General features: G+C 46.0%; 1 protein-coding gene across 4 annotated transcripts in view; it reads left to right on the top strand.

Annotated features, from left to right (window-relative positions):
- The window catches only part of RFX2 (regulatory factor X2), a 73946-nt gene that overhangs the window by 45358 nt on the left and 14109 nt on the right, over positions 1-14479 (top strand). For 3 of the 4 annotated variants that reach the window (XM_030966810.1, XM_030966812.1, XM_030966809.1), the window contains 5 exons: positions 378-457; positions 2565-2841; positions 7334-7408; positions 12554-12735; positions 13499-13618. In XM_030966810.1, the coding sequence (XP_030822670.1) occupies positions 378-457; positions 2565-2841; positions 7334-7408; positions 12554-12735; positions 13499-13618 (734 nt within the window). The remainder of the gene's footprint in view (positions 1-377; positions 458-2564; positions 2842-7333; positions 7409-12553; positions 12736-13498; positions 13619-14479) is intronic. The other variant, XM_030966811.1, reaches the window with a different exon arrangement.

The following is a 14479-nucleotide window of genomic DNA, read 5'->3' as shown; positions in this document are numbered from 1 at the left end:
GTGGGGTTTTTTTGTTGTTTTTGTGATTTGGTTTTAGTGGGTTTTTTTCTTTGTTTTTGTGGTTTTTTGGTGGTGGCGGTGGTGGTCTTTTTGGTGTTTTTGGTGTTTTGGTTTTTTTTACTTTTTTATTGGGTTTTTTGTTTGGTTGGTTGGGATTTTTTTTGTTTGGTTTGGGGTTTTTTTGGGGTTTTGTTTTGTTTTGGTTTGGTTTTTTTTGTTGTTGTTTTTTTGGGGGTTTTTTTGTTGGTTTTTTTTTTTGTTTGGTTGGTTTGGTTTGGTTTTTTTTAAAGAAAGCCTGAGTGTCAAGGTAAGGTTGGAGCTGTGCAGTTTAACCAGCAGTTCCTGAGCAATCCCTGACCTCTTGGTGCCTGTTGCAGGTGCAGTCTGTGCAGCACGTTTATCCAGCCCAGGTGCAGTATGTGGAAGGAGGAGAAGCTGTTTACACCAATGGAACCATGTAAGAACCTCCCTGAGCTGTCCCCCTCCCTCCTTCCACCCCAGCCCCACCATAGCAGGAGGAGGAAGAGGAGGAGCTGTTCAGGTGTTGTGGTGGGTGTGAGGTGGTTTCCAGCCCTGGGGTGTTGTCCTCAGAGAGGGGTTGTTCTCCAGGGAATCCTGGTCATGAAATTTGTCTGACAACTTTGTGTGGTGCCATGGGCCGCTTTAGGAGTGGAACTTCCAGAGGAAAAAGGGGCTGTTGGAAGATTTTATAGAGTCAAGGAATCCCAGAATGGCTTGGGTTGGAAAAGACCTTCAATCCCGTCTCCTTGCAACTCCCCAACACCTTCCACCATCCCAGGCTGCTCCAAGCCTTGTCCAACCTGGCCTTGGATGCTCCAAGCCTTGTCCAACCTGGCCTTGGATGCTCCAAGCCTTGTCCAACCTGGCCTTGGATGCTCCAAGCCTTGTCCAACCTGGCCTTGGATGCTCCAAGCCTTGTCCAACCTGGCCTTGGACCTAGCCTTGCTGGGACATTTCCAGGGATGGAGCAGCCACAGCTGTGCCAGGGCCTCTCCATTCTTAGAATTTCTTCTTCTTCCTGCCTGCTGTGCCCCATTTTGTGCCTCCTTTTGGCCTTCCCCACCCCAGTTCCTCACAAGGAGCTGCCCTCACTGTGAGCTTGTGCTGTGGGGCTGATTGATCTCATTCCAACAGGGCAATCCCCACTGTGAGAAACAGCTGCTCACTTTTAAAGTTTCAAAGGTTTATTAAACCATAACAAAAAATTGCAGCAAAGAAATTTTTAAAATAAGGAATTTAATAATTTTTTTAAAATAATTTTGTAAATAATTTTTTGAATAAGGAAAAGGTTTTCAGCAATGGGAGTCCCTGTGACTGCCAGCCACATGGCTCATCTACAAAATATCTATCTCTTAACTGGGAGAGCTAACAATGACATTATTTATCTATAACAAACCCTCCTTCTCCTTTTCTGTAAGTCATTTGGCTCAAACAATTAACTCATTTTTGATTCGGATAATTTACCCTTCTTAAAAAAAGAAATTAAAATAATTTTGTATCAGCATCTGTTGATGTGGGCAAGGACAGTAGGAACAGAAAAAAAATTTATTTGGAAATGGAAAAAATGGGATTACAGAGATTAATTTAGTCTCTGTTGGATTAAAGACAATTGAGGAATGATGGAAGTGTGGTGTGGCTTTCTTGTTCCCACTTTACCATGCCTATGGGGTCGACACCCACAACAGGGATATAATCTTACAGGAAAAAATTTATTTGGAAATGAACAAAATGGGATTACAGAGGTTAATTTGGTCTTGCTTTTTAGTTTCTGTTGGATTAAAAGACAACTGAGGAATGATGGAGGTGTGGTATATGTCTTGTTCCCACCTTCCCATGCTTATGGTGTTATGAGCAACAAGAATAATCTTACAGTGGGAACAGGAAAAATTTTATTTGGAAATACACAAAATGGGATTAATTAATAAATTAACAGGAGGTTAATTTGGTCTTGCTCTTTAGTCTCTGCTGGATTAAGAGACAACTGAGGGATGATGGAAGTGTGGTGTGTTTCTTGTTCCCACTTTACCGTGCCTACGGGGTTGCCACCCACAACAGGGTTATAATCTTACAGTGGGAACAGGAAAAGTTTTATTTGGAAATGGACGAAATGGGATCACAGAAGCCAGTTCAGTCTTGCTCTTTAGTCTCTGCTGGATTAAGAGACAACTGAGGAATGATAGAGGTGTGGTATATGTCTTGTTCCCACCTTCCCATGCCTATGGGGCTGCGAAAAACAAAAATAATCTTACGGTGGGAACAAGAAAAATTTTATTTGGAAATGGACAAAATGAGATTACAGAGGTTATTTCAGTCTTGTTCTTTAGTCTCTGGTGGATTAAAGACAGCTGAGGAATGTTTGAGGTGTGGTGTGACTTTCTTGTTCCCACCTTACCATGCCTGTGTGGTTGCTAACAAGAATAATCTCAGTGGCGAACGCAAGGGCTAACCTTTAACACCAGGGGTTTCCTGACACTCATCCAGCTTTCAGAAGCTGTCCAGCACAGATTCCCTCTTCCAGCTCCTCTCTTTTGTCCCCTGCACAGACGAGCTGCCTACTCGTACAGCACTGAGGCGCAGATTTACGCCCCTGCCAGCGCCGCGCCCTATTTCGAAGCGCAGGGAGGAGGAGGAGGAGGAGGAGCTCAGGTGACTACAGCGACATCCTCTCCTACAGCCATTCCCTCTCACAACATGGTGGGCATCACCATGGACATTGGGGGAAGTCAGATCCTCTCCGGCTCGGGAGCCTATCTCATTCATGGGGGGCTGGAGAACTCTAGACATTCTCTGTCTCACACCTCACGCTCCTCTCCAGCAACGGTATGTAGCCCTGCAGGCACCTCGGCTCGGGGGCCAGCAATGATTCCAAAGGGAACTGAAAAGCCTTCAGAAAATTTAACTGACCTGGCATTATCGTTGTTTATGTCTGTAACCTGCCATGAGTGCAAGGGGGAGAATAGACACTGGTGTAATACATTTATTTTTCAGTTTGGATTGTCCCTATCGCTCAGATCGTTGAAATGATCAGCATTAGGGAAGATTAGAGAAAAGAAAGTATTAATCATTCAAATATTAATAAAGGATTACGTTTGATTTGGGTTTTTTCCCTTCCAAACAAAATATTTTGATTTTTAAAGATTTGTCTCTGTTTACATCTTCTACTGTAAATTCGTCTCTGTTTACATTTTCTACTAAATCAGACATCTCACATATGCTTACCCAAAATACTGAAATATGTCTTCAGTTGTGAAGAGACCTGAGAAATTCTTCCTTAACCCACTGGATAATTATTATTAATTTCATTTGGAAATGGAGAAAATGGGATTAATTAACAAATTAACAAGAGGTTAATTCGGTCTTGCTCTTGAGTCTCTGTTGGATTAAGAGACAGCTGAGGAATGATGAAGGTGTGAACATAAGTTATGTCCAAGCTGATCATGCTGAGTGCTCAGTGATCAAAAAGCCTTTGTGTATCTATCTCCTACACCATTGCGTATTCTGCCCTTGCCATATGTTTAGAAAATGTCTTTTAGGGGTGATATTGATCAAACAGAAATGGTTTAAAGTTCTGATTTCTTTCTTTGGAGTGTGTCCCTCCAGCTGCCAGCTGAGGTGGCAGGTGCTGGAGCACAGCTGGGTGGGACTGAGGGTTCCAGCTCTTCACCCAAAACAGCCTTTTTGCTGTAAGGGCTTTGATTTGGGAATCTCCCAGCCCTGAGCAGCTGCCAGGAGTGCTTGTAGCTCATTTCCTGGGACTGCTCACCTCCCTCTGCATACTTCTGTGTGCTTATGCATTCATATATAAATATAAATACTAATGTAGGTGTAATTCAGGGTATGTAGCCAGAATTTAAAATGTGAGCAGCATCACTAGGGAGAAAAACAGGAGCTGTTGCTGCCGAGAACTAATGTAAATCTGGCCTGTTAAGTTGTTCTTTCTTTTCCCACTGAGTTTTTGAATATAGATTTTATGTTTTTTGAATCTTTGTGCCTTGAAAGGTTGCTTTGATCCTGTGCTCTGCCTTAGGTAGGCATAGGGGAAAAGTCCTTGGTTTGGGTGGAAGAGCAAATGACAGATGCTGAGGTTCTTTTCTTGGGTGAGAATTGTGTGTGTGTGTATTTTAACTGTTCATAGTTAAAAATTAGCACTGGACCATTTGGTTTTTGCTCAAAGTTATTATTTGGAAGCATCACCTGTGTGGGACTGCATCTTGCAAAACTGCACAACTTTACTTTTGGATTTTTGGGGGATTTTTTTTTATGTTGTTGTTGTTTGGGGTTTTTGTAATTTCCATGGTGATGAGCACAATATAAAAGCCCAAGTGGAAAATATGCCAGTAGAAATATCCCATGAATGGATTTAGTTGATGGTTATTACATGAGATAAGGCTGTTCAGCAAAACAAAAAAAAAAGAGATTTAGAAAGTGACCTTGATGGAAATACATCTGAGATAAATTCACTCTGTTGCATGTACAAATGAGATTTATGAAGGTATTTTAGCACAAAACAGCTGAGGAAGGGCTGGAAAAGGTGGGAAAGAGCCTGGCAGGCACTCCAGGGCTGTGTCTGTGTGTGGCTGTTAGTCCTTCCAGCTCAGACCAGGGTCAGAGGGGGCTGGAGCAGAGCCTGGACTGCTTGGAATTAAATCTGGAGTAATTTGGTTTGGGACCTCAGAGCCCATCCAGTGCCAGCCCTGCCATGGCAGGGACACCTCCCACTGTCCCAGGTGCTCCAACCCTGTCCAGCCTGGCCTTGGGCACTGCCAGGGATCCAGGGGCAGCCACCAGGAGGGATGGGTGGCTTAAGGACAGCAGGGATTGAATCAAATCCATGGGCTGGAATTTTATTTTCTGTTTTAATGTCCAGCCTAAAGAGAGACTGGGAAAGGCTGGTGTTAAAGAGGCCAGATTGGGGCAGGACTGGGAGCTGTGTGGGAGGAAAGGAAAGCAGAGCCAGGGAAGCCAAAGGGTTTTTGCCCTGGCCTTGAGGATGGACATCTGAGTGGTCAGTGGTGGGGAAGGAGAGGGATTGGAGGTGTTGAGGGCAAGGAAGGCACCTCCAGAGGAAAATAAAACATTGGGATACTTCAGGATTAGCAGTGGTCCTCAGGAGGCTGAGAGATGTTTGGTAAAGTCTGTGTGTGCACGAAAGAAAAATCTTCAGATACTTCAAGAAACCTCTTAGGAAACCTTCCCTCTGTGCTGGAACACCAGTATTCTGCTCCACCAGATGGGCTGAAACAGCACAGGGAACATTCAATGTCTGTGCCAACACTGCACTATTAATCTTCACCTAAATTAGTCTGGACCAAGAGAGGAAATCCTTGAGACCTCCCACAAGTGGGCCCTCAGAGCTCTTCACCTTCCTGCAGAGCTGCTCAAGAGCTTTTGGTCTTTCCCCTGTGACAGTTTTTATTGCAGATGCAAGGTGTCCTTTTGGATGGGACACCTGCCAACAGCAAAAGCCAGGCAGAATCTCTGGGCTTGCCTCAGAGCTGCTGCTCAAACAGCCCCTGAGCAGGCAGAGGAAGGAAATTGGGTCTCCCTCTGCCTCTGAGTCATTTCCTAAAGGCTGTGTCAGCACTCAGGCTGTGCTTCCTCATGGTCCATCACAGTGTGGGGCAGTGAGACCCCACTAATCTGAGCCTGAATTGGGGGAGGTGTGGGGCAGTGAGACCCCACTAATCTGAGCCTGAATTGGGGGAGATGTGGGGCAGCGAGACCCCACTAATCTGAACCTGAATTGGGGGAGAGCCCCTCCAGAAATGGTTCCACTTTGGGGTGGGAGCCAAGGGAGTGTGCTGGAGGTGGTGCCACCTTCACACCTGGGTGTGGTTGCTGGATGTCACCTCAGAAGCTGGGTCTGATCTCTGCTGTGCCACCCTGCTGTGACAGAGCCTGGCTGTGTGAAGGGCTGGGTTTATCTCAGCCCTGATCTCCGCTGTGGGGTGAGTCAGGGCAGGCAGGAGGCCACGGACACATCATCTGCAGATGTTTTGTGGGTGTGCCCACAAGGTGTGAAATGAGGACAGAGCAGAGCTCTGGCTGCAGGTTCTGTGTCTTTGTCCTGCCTGGGCACAGCTAAGGGGGTTTGGGACACCCCAAATGGGGTTTGGGAACGTCTGCTGGGGACAAACAGGTTCTGCTTCTGCCAGGCTCTAATGTGGGGTTTGGGGAGGCTTGAGGGGTTTTTTTCTTCCCTGTAGAGGAGCACTGGAGCTTTGGGACCAGCAGCCATCTGCTCAAGGAGCCCAGGTTCTGCCCCAGCAGCAGAATGGAGAAGACAAGAAGGGTTCAGGAGAGGCTTGAGGCACAAGGCAGCAGCCACAGCTGGGCTGAAGGGGAGCAGGAGGCAGCCAGGGGGTGAGGGGCTCCTCAGGAGCCAGGAGGTCTCACCTTGGCTGCTCTGAGATCAATAGAAAGCAGAACAGGCAGCACCAAATGTTCCAGCCTGGCTTCTGGGGGAGAAATCACCCAACTGAAATCTGGCTCTTCCCTTTGCAGCTCTCAGCAGCAGAGAGCCCTCACCCATTCCTGTTCATGCACTCTCCTTGCACACCAGTTTAGTTAATTTTTTAGGTTTTTTGACAAAATATGAAGCAGTGACAGTAACCAAGTCATTATTGCCAGCTGTCCTCTAAAAGCCTGGGTCCAACTCTGCAGCCAATCTCTGACCATTCCAGTTCATACACTCTCCTTTTACCCCAGTTGTAGTTAATTTTTGGGGGTTTTTTTGACAAAATATGAAGAGGTGACCAAGTCATTACTGCCAGCTCTCCTTGGAAAGCCTGAGTACAACTCTACAGCCAATCTCTGACCATTCCAGTTCATGCACTCTCCTTGCACACCAGTTTTAGTTAATTTTTTAGGTTTTTCTGACGAAATATTAAGAGGTGACCAAGTCATTATTGCCAGCTCTCATTGGAAAGCCTGAATACAACTCTGCAGCCAATCTCTGCAGTGCATCTGCCTGGTGATGGTTTGCTCTCAGCAGGAAGGGAAAAAGAGGAGGAAAATTGCTTTTTTTTATATAAATAGGCAGTGCTTTTAGTGGAAGATAAACCCCGCCTGGCCTTGCTTTGTCACCCCTGTGGGGATCCCTGCTGTGTGTCCATTTGCATGTCCCAGTAACGCCTCTGCAGCTCCATCCACATCTGTTTGCCTCTTTTTCACCAGCTTGTTGATATAAAGCATTAATCATTCAAATATTAATAAAGAAACAATAATCCTGGCTGTTGCTAACTATCTGATTTCCTTTCTTTTTCCTTTTTTTTTTTTTTTTTCTCTCTCTCCTGTGCACGTTTTTCTTTAGCTTGAAATGGCGATTGAAAACCTACAAAAAAATGAAGGGATTACATCACACAAAAGCAGTTTGCTCAACAGCCATGTAAGTTACAATCAGAATTTACAACCTTTTCCCCTCCTTTGGTAGGAGAATTATTTCTTTGGTGTATTCAACAGCATGAGGCACTCAAAAGCAGCCTGTGATTGAGCTGTGCTGCCCAAAGCAGCCCATTCCCAAGGAAAAATAGGCTGCAAAAAGTGCCGCGTGATAATGTTTGCTGCTGAGATGCTCAGGAGTCTGTTATTTATTTATAATAAATATAAATATGTGTTTATTTATTTGGTCTGCCTTGCAATGAAAATTGCTGGCAATCAGATAAACACATTGGAGGAAGTTCTTTTTCCTTTCACTGCAACTGAAACTGGAAAGTGGCTGGAAAATTACTTGTAAATGCAGAGGCATGGCTTGGTGTGAATTGTGACAGATCGCCCTCAGCCAGCACACACCAAAAGCCTCTGAATGCCTTTTTTTCCCCTCTCTCTGTGCCTCAGGAAGCCCATTCCTGTCACAATGCTGTGCTAAATCCATGTGCTGGGCCTCTCTCTCACTGTGCCAAGGATTTCCCTGCTTTGTGTGATATTCCCACTGTTCTGCTGGGCCTTTGCATCCTGGTTTGTGGCTCCCATGCAGGAACACTGAGGGTTGAGCACATGCTTGGGTGAGATTTGGGTTGATCCAGGTCATGTTGGTGTCCCTGGAGTTTGTTTTCCCTGTGTTTGGATGAAGCTCAAGCATGTCCTGCACCCATAAATCCCATGCACAAAGTGGTGTTTCTCTGCTCTAACAGGTTTTCTCTGGGTTTGGGGGCTGGTTTGTTGTCATTCTTAGGACAAAAAGTAAAAACATTTGGCTTTTTCACCCTAGATAAATACTCTAAGACAACAAAAAGAACTTTAAACCAGTGTGATTCTTTATTCTGATTTCAAGCTCCAGGCCAGGGCTCCTGGGGGAGCTCAAACTTTATTTCAGCTGGGGGAGAGTGAAGGTTTCTGGTTGTAGCTGGGGAAACACAAACCTGCAGGATCAGGCAGTTCCTGTTCTGAGCATCCCTCCCACCCCAGGCTGGGCACTCCTCAAGTGCTGCACAAGGATTGTGTTGCTCTGCAGGATTTTTCTTGTTCATTGAGGACAAAGTTTGAAAAGAAATCAGGAAAAGGGCAGAGGAAAGAGAGCAAAAGGTAGAAAAGAGATTTTACTGACCACAAGCTGTGCAGGATGGAGTGGGGGCCTCATCCAGCCCCTGATCAGACCTTCCCCACCCTGGTCTTGCAGGGTGGAAGTGCAGAACTTGATGTCCCTGGTTCTAGGTCCTGGTTCATGGTCTGGCCCATGGTTTGAGTGCTCTTACAACCTCTGGAGCAAACAAACTCCTTCCTGAGCATGAGTGACACATCCAGCCCCAGCTGGTCCCTCTGCAGGTGCAGCTCCAGGCACAAGGTGCAGCTCCTGGGCTGAGGAACCCTCCAGGTCCTTGCTGTCCCCAATTTCCTGCTCAGGGAGGCATCTGGGGACATGTGGGACTAAAAAGGGGGATGAGCAGTGCCTGAAGGAGACACAGCACACTGGGGAACCAGGTGAGGCAGTTCCAGAGCTGGAGGAGCTGCAGTGCCATTGCCCAGGGAGGTTCTTTTAGGGCTCCTCTGAGTGAGGCACCGGGCTGCAGTGAGGGACCTGAGCCCATGGAAGGGCACCCTGATGGGGGCAGGAAGCTGGACCAGGATGGTTCAGGTTGGAAAGGACCTTAAAGGTCGTTCTCACTTTATTCCAACCTCCTGGCATGGGCAGGGACACCTTCCACCAGAGCAGGGTGCTCAGAGCTCTGTACTACCCAGCCTTGGATACTCCAGGGATGCTCAGAGCTCTGTCCTACCCAGCCTTGCTCCAGGGATGCTCAGAGCTCTGCCCAACCCAGCCTTGAATGGTCCAGAGATGCTCAGAGCTCTGTCCCACCCAGCCCTAAAAAAGCCGCCCACCCAGCCTTGAATACAGGGTTGACCCTGTTACAACTTGTTTCAGGGTGCTTATATTTCACGCCTATGATCTACTGCTGCCCACAAAAACATAAATATTCCAAAATATTCTATCTTCATAAAAACACAAAAAAAAAAAAAAAAAAAAAAAAAAGGTTTTTATTTTCTCAGCCAGCCCCATGAGTGGCTTTTTCCACCCTTGGATCGAACCAGGATAAGGTTTTTGTCAATGTTTTTTTTTTCAAACAGTCAGATGGAAATAAAGTTAAGGTAGAAATGAAAATTAAATGTTCCCCTGTAGTGCCAATAACAACCACAGCAGCATATGGCTGTAGAATGATTTTATTGAACCTGATCATGGCATAAACAGAAATAAACTGGGGAATATCTGATTGTCACAACTGAACAAAATTCAGAAAGCAAACAGAAGAAGAGATTCAGATGAAAAGAGTTTTTAATTTTCTCATTTTAAGTGCCTAATATGTTATTAGTTGTGCAGGAAGAACAAAAATCACGATTGGAAAATTATTTCTATTCTGACAGATCTCTGTTTTAAGCTCTTTTGTGTTCTTCATAATAAATTTCTAATTCAATAGTGGGAGTTCATATTGTGAAACTCTGCAGTGTTTGAGGGAATATAAATAGACATTTGCAGGAAAAGGAAGCTGGGAGATGAAGGGAATCTTCTAGAAATATCAGAGATTAGAATAAAAATGCCCAGGATCAAATTTAAATGAGAAGGTTTATCTGTATCTGGATTTTCCATAGCAATACACAACTTTTACATTTTTTTTAAGGTTTAAGGATTAAGATTTAGGGGATAAATAGCTGATGCACGTTCAGTATCTTCCACAGGATTAATAAAATACCTGCTTTAAAAATTTGAAAGGATCTTAAGCAATAATCTCTTAAACATAGGGGATGGGCCAAAATTAACATAGATGTGGACATCTTAAAAACTGAATTCCTGCTGGTGCTTTATGGCAAAACCACTGGGGTCCATTTTTGTTAGAGAGAACTGAATGGCTGGGGGAGGCTCAGGGCCACAGAAAAACTTTTTGGGGCTTCCAGGGGCGTCTGTGCTGCAGGTGGGAGCAGGAAGGGTCATCATGGATCATTAACAAACCATTTATTGGAACAGTGGGGTTTGGAGAAGGGATGACCTCAGAGAGTGCCCTGGGTGGAGTGGAGCTGGGGGAAGGTGGGAGGGGGACAGACGGCTCCTGAAAAGCAGGACAGAGGGACAAACCAGGAGGTTTTCCTTCCTTCCAGCTCCAAAGTCCACCAGAGCTGATGGGTGCAGCCATGGGAATTTGTGGTTGGATTTGGATCAGCTCCAGCTGACAAATCATGGGATGGTTTGGGTTGGAAGGGACCTCAAAGCCCATCCAGTGCCACCCCTGCCATGGCAGGGACACCTCCCACTGTCCCAGGCTGCTCCAAGCCCTGCCCAGCCTGGCCTTGGGCACTGCCAGGGATCCAGGGGCAGCCCCAGCTGCTCTGGCCACCCTGTGCCAGGGCCTGCCCACCCTGCCAGGGAACAATTCCTGCCCAAGATCCCACAAAAATCTCCCCTTTCCCAGTGGGAAGCCATTCCCTGTGTCCTGTCCCTCCATCCTTTGTCCCCAGTCCCTCTCCATCTCTCCTGGAGCCCTTTAGGCTCTGAGGTGTCCCTGGAGCCTTCTCCTCTCCAGGTGAGCACCCCCAGCTCTGCCAGGGAACATTTCCTGCCCAATATCCCATCTAAATGGGATTTTTTCCCGTCTAAATGTCACTTTTCCAATGGGAAGCCATTCCCTGTGTCCTGTCCCTCCAGGCCTTGTCCCCAGTCCCTCTGCAGCTCTCCTAGAGCCCCTTTAGGCCCTGCAAGGGGCTCTGAGCTCTCCCTGGAGCCTTCTCCTCTCCAGGCTGGATGGAATAATTTTAATTACAGTTTTGGATACAGCTGACTTGGTGCAGCAGCAGTTTCCATGTGGGTGTGTGAAGGAGACCCACGGAGCACACCCTGAGGGGGCTGCAGGGCTCTGTGTGAGAGCAGGGTGGGACACAAGAACAGCTCAGTGGAGGTGCCAGAGATGCCATCACACAGCTCAGGTTGTCTTTCAAAGAATTATTGATGTAAAACTCCAGCCTTGTGGTGAACTGGGACCTTGGAGTGCCACCTAGAGAAAATGGGAGAAGAGAGAGGGACACTGGGAGTGGGAGTGGAGAGGGTTTGGGTGCAGCACCATGGGCTTTGGCAAATCCCACTGATTTTTAGACTAAATCCATGCTCAGTTCCCATAATTGCTTGGACTCTCAGTTGTATGGAGATGCTGTGGCTGATATTTGGATTCCACAAGCCAAGTCTGTTTTGCCCTGTTCTGGTGGGAATGACGCTGGTTCTGGTGCAGGGATGGAGGTCTGGAGGGAGAGGGAAGCCTGCAAAATGTTCATTCCAGACATCCCTCATGACAGTGAAATGGCTCTTACCCACCCTGTTGATATTAGTCCATGTGTACATCCAATTCCTTCCAAAATTCAATTATTACAACACTCATTTTATTGATGCTGAAGTCATTTAGTTAATTAAAGGAGATTGGGGGCTTTGCATTTGAATTCCTGTGCTGACACAGTGTGCTGGACCTGCCCTTTCAGACTATCTTGGCATAAATAATTTATATTAATTGCAAATTTTAATCAACAGCCATGTCAGAAGTTCAGACAGTAAATTTTGCAAAGTAGATGGATTCCCTCAGATTTTGAAGGTTGCTTTGGCAACCATTAATTTTATTGTTAAGGGAGCAGTTGTAGACATGCCAATCTTCCAATTAATAAAGACTTTGCATCAATTTTCTTCCCCTAAAATTTATTTCTCTTAGGCAGTATCTCAAGATCTCTTTTCCTTGGAAAATGTGAATTTTTACAGCTTTATTTTGGCTCTGCAGGAATTCATCCGAACTCGAGGTGGACACTGAGGTGGCAGCAGGATTGTGTTTTAATGAAAAATCTGACTGGTTTTGTTTTTGCTGGGGGATTTTACCATCCTATAAACTGCCTTTTTCTATCCTATAAACTACCGTAAAGTTATATAAATTGTAATTTATGTTAATTAACTCATATAAATTAATTACTCCGTTCTCTTGAACTTCTCCATCTGGACATTTAAACATCGACCCTGCCTGACTTCTCAGCTCTCTTCAGACTTGCATGTTTTTTTATTTTTCCCTGCCTGAAGCTGCAATGGCTGCTGGATAACTATGAGACAGCAGAGGGTGTGAGCCTGCCCCGGAGCTCCCTGTACAACCATTACCTGAGGCACTGCCAGGAGCACAAACTGGACCCCGTCAACGCCGCCTCCTTCGGGAAGCTCATCCGCTCCGTCTTCATGGGGCTGAGGACACGGCGCCTGGGCACCAGGTTGGTTGCAATCTGCAGTTAAAGAAACAAAAAGCAACCCTCCTGCAGCATCTCTGGTGCACTTAGAAGCTGCTGAGGATCTTTGGGAGGTTCAGGTGTTTCTTTTCCGGGATCTACAGGAATAAATGCCACTGCGCTTGGCCATATGTGGGTTTAAATTTTCTAGGGGATGATGGCATTTCATTAGTTTGATGCCTTGTGAAGGCTGAGCTAGAACAGAGAATAGACAGAGTTAATTAATAAAGGAGGGATTTATTAGGAGGCCTCAATGGATCCATCTTGTGCAGCACAAGAGCCCAGCCAGGGCTACACCCAAGATGAACCAAAATGGTCACAAAAATGGACACCTGGTCACAGAGGCTCACAATTTTATAAGTTCTGCTCCATTTGCATATTGGAGTTAATTGTCCAATTCCAGCTCCAGCCCATGCAGTCCCATCCTTCTTGTTTTTCTCTCTTCAGTCCACATTGTTTGTGCTCTTGGGCCTGAGATTTGGATCATTTGTCCTTGGTACCCAGCTAGAGCAGGAATTGTTTTGTCTCCCTGCTCTGTGCAGAGCTCACCATGCCCTCATGAAGCCCAGACCCACCCACTAAAGCAACACAGAGTCTGAAAAATAGAAAAGCTCAAACCTGAGGCACCAAGTTCATCCCTTCAGCCACTCAAACAGTGCTTGGCAGTCGTGTGCTGCACAAAATAGGGTGTGTTGTCCAAGCAGCCAGGGCCACAGTGCCCTTTCAGTGACTAAGTTGATATTTCCAGGGGAAATTCCAAATATCACTACTACGGGATCCGTCTGAAGCCGGAGTCGCCGCTGAACCGCCTGCAGGAGGACACACAGTACATGGCCATGAGGCAGCAGCCCATCCACCAGAAACAAAGGTAGGTGCCCCCAGGTCCTGCCCAAAACACTCAGCAGATGTGAGAATCTGCTCAGTCCGTAGAGCATGAGACTCTTCATCTCAGGGTCGTGGGTTTGAGCCCCACGTTGGGTGCCAATTGTAAGATGTCAGGGTTGTGGGTTCAAGCCCCACGTTGGGCACCACCTGTAAGAATCCGTGTCTGGACAGGCTGTTCAGGTCCAACCCAGCTATCTGGGGACCCCAGCCCACAAGATCTTACATGAACAAATGCAAAAGACCAAAAGCGCTCTTCTCCACATGGGGACAAACTTCCTACATTTATTTCCAAGGTGGGAAAGAGGCCGTCCTCTTCTTGCAGGGGACTTTTATACCCAAGGGAAATGGGGGGTGGAGGAAGAGGACCACGGCCAATGGGATACCACTGAGGAGGGGCAAGGGGAAGGACTGGGGTGTGTGAGGGAAAAACCATGTGATAAGAGAGGGGAAGAACAAACCATGTGATAGAACATAAACTATTCAGTGCAATATAAAGACTACTCAGTGCAAATCCTTCACCCAGTGCAAAACAACAACTAAATAAACGATTTAGTGCAATACAACAAGCAGGTCCCTGGGATTTGGGACCTCCACTTGGGAAGTTCTGGTGAAAAACCAGACAGATTTGACAAATCAAATTAAAACATACAATAGATCATAGTTAAACAACTTGTTTAAAAGATAGAGTTATCCTTAGCACCTTAGCTAAAAAAACTTGACAAAGGTTTTATTTACTTTATTTATTTTATAAACTTAGTTACAAAATAAGTTTATAAACATTGATTGTTATATACATTGAAGTATATACAAGGTACTGTCACTTGTTATAGTGACAATGTTAGTG

Source organism: Camarhynchus parvulus, chromosome 28 (assembly GCF_901933205.1).
Source record: "Camarhynchus parvulus chromosome 28, STF_HiC, whole genome shotgun sequence".
Classification (NCBI taxonomy): domain Eukaryota; kingdom Metazoa; phylum Chordata; class Aves; order Passeriformes; family Thraupidae; genus Camarhynchus; species Camarhynchus parvulus.
The sequence above is the reverse complement of the archived record's forward strand: the minus strand, read 5'-3'. Positions and strand labels throughout refer to the sequence as shown.